The sequence below is a fragment of the Hipposideros armiger genome, unplaced genomic scaffold (assembly GCF_001890085.2).
Source record: "Hipposideros armiger isolate ML-2016 unplaced genomic scaffold, ASM189008v1 scaffold_386, whole genome shotgun sequence".
NCBI classification, from domain to species: Eukaryota; Metazoa; Chordata; class Mammalia; order Chiroptera; family Hipposideridae; genus Hipposideros; species Hipposideros armiger.
In genome coordinates, this window is record NW_017731736.1 from 1,232,434 (window position 1) to 1,239,663 (window position 7,230).

The following is a 7,230-nucleotide window of genomic DNA, read 5'->3' on the forward strand; positions in this document are numbered from 1 at the left end:
TCTTTTTACATTTCCTTATTATTTTTCAAAGCAATCCCACTTCTTAAATTATATTTACATGTATCTACTTTTTTATCACACTAGAAGGTAAGCTCAGTGAAGGCAGTGACTTTGACTGTCTTCATAATTGCTGATTGGTCAAATACTAGAACAACAGTCCTTGTGTCATGGTAGATTCTCAACAAGTATTGGAATTAAATATAGCATTAAGCACACATGAACACATTTGGACTTACTTTAGGTATCTTTAAGGAGTTTTGAGTCATAAATGTTTCACAATGTGGGTAGTTAAGTGTCCTGCAATAAAAATGTGGTGCTATACTTCAACAATCTAAAATGTTAGAAAACTATAGCTATCATAACATGAGGCCATTTCTAAAATAGTCATAATAATTTTGATTAAAACCTTAACTAACAGTTGGAAGCCATGGAAAATTGGAAATCTCAGCCATCAGCCTCTTAATATTGATATCTGAAGCCATCATCTATCTCTTCTTTAGCTTACACAATGATTTTTCATATCAAATTCTAAGATTTGTGCTTCATATTACACTTAGATATTTAGATTTACCAGAAAGGCATTCCTGCTCCTGAACAGCTCATATTAAAGCCAATTTATGAGTAATGATCAGGTGGTCCTCAGGAATTTTTCAGGGGGCGTGCTGTGGGAGAGCTTAATTTTAATACTTATTAACATGGTATTTCATGTTCTGTATTGTATGACGGGTTGTGGTACTCAAGAGGGCATCCTATTGCCTACTCTTCTAGCTTCATCACCCGACAAGTTCAGGCATCTCACTGTATTTTTTCCTAATTACATCTTTGGTCTCAAGGTACAAGGCCAGGCTTCTGACAGCACTAATCTTCATTTGGGTTGGCATACCTGGGGTCCAACTGGTGGCTCTCATGACAACTCAGGAGATTTCATGTTGTTGCTCAACTTTTTATTTTTACTTTGCATAAGATTTGTGTGGGTTGTTTCAGTTTCTTTCTAAGATTATTTCTCCCCAAAGATCAGAGATTTTGCAATATCTCATTCTCATCCCACAATTGAAATGACTTTATCAAAAAAGCCCTTTTTAGTAGAAGCAGTGGTTTTTTCTTGAGTAGTAGAAGCAGTAGTTGTTGGGCTGGTGGAGTCTGTTTTGGTGGTGGTGGGGTTTTTCGTGGTCATAGTGGTGCTTGTTGTAGTAGCTTGTCTTTGGGGTGCAGTGGTAAGGGAGGAAAGATAATATGGAGGGTACTGTTCCTCTTCAGGTCCAATTGGATTAGGTCTTGGTTGGAAGGGTGGATATGGATAATCTGGGTCATAAGGGAAAGGAGGAGGTGGTGGTGGAACTCTCCCTGGGCCATAAGGGTTTGGGAAAGGAGGCGGGGGTGGAATTCTCCCTGGACCGTAAGGGTTTGGAAAAGGAGGAGGGGGTGGAATTCTCCCTGGGCCATAAGGGTTTGGAAAAGGAGGAGGGGGTGGAATTCTTCCTGGGCCATAAGGGGGAGGAGGAGGAGGTGGAACAAATCTTGGGTCCCAAGGTAAAGGCTGAGGAGGAAGAGGTGGATATGGTCCCCTGGGGCCTCTCTGACTCTCACCAGGCTGTGGGAAAAGAGAAATAAACAATGTTAAATTAAATTAAAGCACAAGAATGTATACTCTCTGTGGCAGGTGGAATTCTAAGGTGGCTCCCAAGATTCCTGCTTCCCATTGGCACATACTGGTCTGAAATTACCAGGTGAGCCTTTTAAAATAGATTCTACAGGTCAGAGACAGAAGAACTCAGAGAGATTTGAAGCTGCAGCAAATGCTGTCCTATTGGCTTTGAAGCAAAGAGCCATGTTGTGGGAAGTAAACAGTAGATGGGTATTCGAAGCTGGGAATGGCCCCTGGCTCAAACCAGCAAAAAAATAAGGACCTTAAGTCTTACAAACAAGGGACCCAATTCTGCCGAAAACCATGCAAGCTTGAAAGAGTCTCTTGGGCTCCAGAAAGGAACACAGTCCTAGCAAAATTTTTTCAGCCTGGTGACCCTAAACAGAGAATACAACCAAACCAAAGCCAGAATTCTGACCAAAGAAACTGTGAGATAATAAATGGATATTTTTAAAGCTGCTAAGTTGTGGTAATTTGTTTTGCAGCAAGAGAAAACTATTATATGTATCTAAGTAACACAGTCTAAAAGTCTTTATCAGAGAAAAGGAAAAGTTTGTCTTTTGCCCTCTAAATGCCTAGGCCCTCAATGAAACTGAAATAGTACAGAATGGAAAAATAAAAGATTTTGGGTAAAATCATATCCTTTCCTTGTAACAGAGACTGTCACTGGAATCAATTCCAAATGGGGAAAATGTCTCTCTATATCTTATTCAAGAGTTCAGGATTGTTCCAGGCTTTGAAAACTAATATTGTAAAACATGTTATTGAGCACCTACTTACTTTATGTAATACACTGAAGCAAGACCTGTGGGCTACAAACATGCCTTTTGTGAGTCTACAGACCAAGAAGCTACAATACAAAACAGTACAAAAATGGCCGAATGGGTGGCAGAGTGATGGTTTCTGAAGTCTCCTGCTGGTTTTTGAAGTCTGTCTCTGCTACTTAGACATTGTGTGAATGTGGAATTCTTTCTGAGACTCTCTTTCCTCATCTGGAAAATGACGTTTGAAAGAGTACTTATGTTCTAGGATCACTGTCAAATTTATTTTAAAATATTATCTGTAAAGTGCTCAGGGCAGCGCTTAGCTCAGGTATAGTGCTCAATAAATGTTATATGCTACTGTTTATTATGTTAAGATCGAGGATAGTGGTTGCAATTTTTGGAAGTACAATTTTTAGAAATAAAAATAGCTGAAAAATAGTGCAGGAAACAAATACATTAGTGATTTAGAGTGATTAGTTTTGGAAAGAGGAAACATTAAGGATTGTCTCGCTGAGAAGGTAGCCTTTGATAGGAGGGGTAAGTAATACAAAATGTGGAGAGGGCATTGACAAATGGAGGGAACTTATGTGAATGTTCCAGGTTCAGAAAGCACAAGTTCTGCTTGCCTGAAGGTTTATGTAGGACACAAATATATTCCCTTTTTGCCATCTCAGGCCCTTGATCTATTTGTCTGGTACTTGCCAATTTCAAACTGTTAGAATTTCCCTAAATCATCCCTCTCCTTGATTCCTACTTGCAGGCCCTTAACTAGTTGTGGCAGATGCCAAAACTGTTCCATCAGAAATTATGGTCCGTCAGCACTGCCCTGCAATCCTTTCAAGGGCCTTAGATTTACTCTACTCAATTTCCTAGAAAACTATAGTTTTCCAAGTTGATGGCAATTTCATTAAAGTTCTCTGTGTCTTCCTGAGCCCTCATCCACCCCACCAAAATGACTTTCCTCCTATTTCTCTAAAGTAATGTAAAAAATTAGAAATGAGCTTCACTGATTTACCGGCCACACACTGTAAAGTCATCGATATTTGGATATTTCCTTTTCCTTTATGAGTGTTTTCTCAGTGCTCTGGCAATTTTCTCCTTTTCTTCCTGCACTTCCTCACATGCCTTTTAACCGGCTTGTTTTTCCCAGAAAATAACTGTCACATATGTTACATTTACCTTATTAAACAAGGTCCACTTTCAACCATGTGTTCCCTTGTTATCACCCTCTCTTCACCTCTTTCTTTTATAGCAAAGCTCTCTGAAAGGGTAGTCTAGGTTGCTGAGACTAGCCCCACTTCTCATATCCTATTCACTCTTCAACCTGGCTTATGACCCCAGTGTGACAGCAAAACTCTTTTCTTTGTGTCACCAGTGAAACAAAAAATGCCAAGGCACTTCTGTAGAACTAGTTGTCATGTCTGCCCTCTCTAGTTAGTGATAAGTTATTGAATTATGGAGGGCATTTGACCCAAGGGCTGACAATCCAAAGACTAGTTAGGGTGTTTGAAAAGTTCAGGATTTGATTTTAAATTGTCAAGAAAAGAAATCATTAATGTAGGAAAATATTTCACATCGTTTTCATTGCTGAGACGCAGAATTAGCTGAAGGTACCCTTGTCTCCTACAGATATCCTGATAGCGACCTAATAGTTATATCTAATGAAAAAAAATCTTCATAGACAATAGTCTGTTCTTTTCTTAATCTCTTAACCCATCTACAGTGATTAGCTTCCTATTCACGACTGAAGAAATGTGATGAACTTGGTAAAATTTGAAAATTCTATGTTAGAATGAAAATTTACCCTCTCAATGGGCTATGATTAGAGCTAATCTCCTGCATAACTTGATTTAGGAACAATCCAGGTAAAACATGGATACTTAAAATCTAAATTTATTTATATTTGGAGCTTAATAGTAGTCCCTTTCTCAGGCTTTTTTTGACGATTAAGTAAAATAAGGCTGTAAAGCATTTAGAAAATTACCAATAACAGAATGAACACTCAAAAGACGACTGGATCAATATTACTACTTACTCTGCCCATATTATTAATTATCACAAATCTCATAGAATTAAGTTGGGAAAAGGCTTATTTCTATTTGAAGGGCTCATGCTAAACTGCTTGTATTATTGGAACTCTCAAATTTGTTTTGCAAAAAATTCATTGTTTAGATAGTCAAAGTCAGATTCTTTAAAATAAGAAAGCATTCTTTTCTTATATTCTCAGGGAAAATATTGAAAATCAGCTTTAAGATCAGATAAGTAAGAAGTAACGTGAACTTTTATACATGCCAATGTGTTTTATTGGTTTCATGTCACATCTATAATGCAATAGTAATATTGCCAAGGTCAGACTACCTGAGCGACCTATTAATAGCCTGCTTTTATTCAAATTTCTGAGAGTAGATGGAAGGAGCATTATTTCATATTTTAGAATGGTATAATTTAATGTTGCCTGCTCTGTGGAAGCCCTCATCTTCTTCTGAAAAAGAGCTTCCATCTTTTTCCAGTTGACATAATAGATTTTACAGCTGTTTGGTAGAAATTACTCTGGAATTAATCTCCTTTTCCGCACACTGGAATTAATCTATCCCTAACTTGAAATTTATTATTATTCCACTACTTAAAACACAAAAACTTGTGGCTTTGTTTTATCTCTTGAAACTTTGAATATTTAGTAGCTTCTCTGGTGCTTAACCCACTCCTTTACGCATGGTAAGTGTTGATATAAATGTTTATAGTTTTTCAAATGTTGCCTGAATCCTTGGCAAATGCATATTCCTGGGTCCTATTCTCAGACACTCATTCATTCTGGGATGAGGCTTGACACACTATATTTTTAATAAGTGAGTCAGGTTACTTTGATATAGATGATCCATAAATCCTATTTTGAGAAAAACTATTATATGTTAACTATTTTATTATATGGATGAGGAAATAAGAGTCCCAGTATAATTAAATAATATGTTCAATGATATTCAAATATCTTTAAATACATTGGATCAAAAATTTGCAATACATTTATTTACCTATTTGTGAAATAGCTAATGTATACATACCCAATTTATACATGTCTGTAAAATGCAGTCTGATATAGATTTAAATGGTTCAATATGGTTTCATCAATGATTGATAGCTACTGATAGGTAAAAAAGGGTAACATTATTAATGCAAAAAACATGAACTAATAGTTGTGAGAAAAATATGCAGATGTGATTAATGAGACTTACCGAGAAACATGCTACAAGTGCCAAAAGGCCCAAGATTAAGCATATGGGTTTCATCCTTATGGTTACCCCTGAAAATAAGCATAATGGCCGATCAGCATTCTTTTTCTTGAAGGTGTCCCAACCACTGATATATGATGTAATGCAGGAATAGTATTGTAGCATTGCAAGAAATTTGCTTAATATAATTTTGGACTCAGTATTAATATGGAGAAATATTGTTAGGCTTATGACATTTAACTATGAAATGATGGAATTAGTTTTTACTTTTACTTGTAAAATTGCACTGGAGATAATGGCAAAGAGTTGTTCATAAAGTGTTTTATGAAATAGAAGCTTTTATGAGTAAGGTTTTTGCTTTTAGAAGTAACAACTATATCTAGTAGGCTGATTCTTTTTCTTTTCTTATTTTTTGAGATGTCCCAAGAAATGAAATTTAAAACATATGATCTAGTTATAACATTAATATCTCAAATATAGATCTGTAGAATACTTAATATAATCACTATTTAAAAATACCAAGATATTCAATCCAAATAAGTGTCCATTTCAAAGTACAGTTGACTCTTGAACAACACTGGTTTGAATTGTTAAGGGCCACTAATTATGGATTTTTTTTAGTAAATATGAAGTAAGTCTTCTATATCCCTGGGTTTTACAACCGCAGATTCAACCAGCTGCAGATTGAGAACAGTGTTTTTGATCCTTCATCTGGGAATCCGCAGGTCCTGAGGGTGAACTGTTAGCGTTGCTCTACACCATTATATTACATATAAGGGACTTGAGGGTCTGCATATTTTGGTATCCACGAATTCCTGGAACCAATTCCCCTGCAGATACCAAGGGTTGGCTTGTGAGTCAGCAGTTATACTCAGATTTTTGACTGCAGGGGTTAGGTGCTCCCAACCCACACATTGTTCAAGGATCAACTGTCGTTTAAAGAATGATCGTCACATAATACATATATCCTAGTTTTAACAACATTTTACTAAGTTATTTTATTCCATGATGAATGGCCTCGAACTACTTCCAATAATCCACATAATGTACATCAAAAACCAAGGCAGAGAAAAAAGAGATGGTCAGATCTTTTACTCTTAATTGGCTTAAAATTTACAATATATTCCAAGTTTTGGGAAAGCAATGCATGCATCTTTGTGCAGACTGGTTTTCTGATAGTCAACTCTACACATGAGTTGAGTGTATTGTCTGAACAATCCAGGTCTTAAAAGAATCTTAGGGACAAATTGCACTGAATATTCAATTATATGTGCATATGGTTATTTTTTTAGGTATCACATATCCTATGACAGTTTAAAAGTTAAAAAAACCAAAGGTAAAACTAATGATAAAAATGTACTGTAGAACAGTTTTCTCAGAGTACATTTGATAAGTGTTCTGGCTATTATAAAGCACAAAAATGTTAACATACATCAGGGAGAAAAGTTAATTGTGTAATTGGATGGATTTATTTCCCAAGTGCCCAATGTGAATGCTTTTCCTGACATATAGAATTTCACAAGACTTAATGCATTTCATGGCTTACCATATTTCATGTAAGGCACATATTATTCTTTTAGTGAAAATCCTCTAT

At 36.2% G+C, this 7,230-nt stretch overlaps 1 protein-coding gene across 1 annotated transcript; it reads right to left on the reverse strand.

The window, feature by feature from the left end:
• Window positions 1-1,039: 1,039 nt before the first annotated feature.
• SMR3A (submaxillary gland androgen regulated protein 3A) lies at window positions 1,040-5,693 on the reverse strand. The gene is made up of 2 exons (XM_019663199.1): window positions 5,640-5,693; window positions 1,040-1,591 (listed from the first exon to the last, which is right to left on the reverse strand). Exons 1-2 carry the CDS (start codon window positions 5,691-5,693, stop codon window positions 1,040-1,042), a joined length of 606 nt encoding a protein of 201 aa, XP_019518744.1.
• Window positions 5,694-7,230: the final 1,537 nt, after the last annotated feature.

What these genes read in the sequence shown, in the direction of transcription:
- SMR3A (XM_019663199.1), bottom strand. Translation starts at nt 5,693, where the DNA reads ATGAAACCCATATGCTTAATCTTGGGCCTTTTGGCACTTGTAGCATGT. An exon ending in CACTTGTAGCATGTTTCTCG is followed by an intron (nt 1,592 to 5,639) that starts GTAAGTCTCATT and finishes CTTTTCCCACAG; the next exon opens with CCTGGTGAGAGTCAGAGAGG.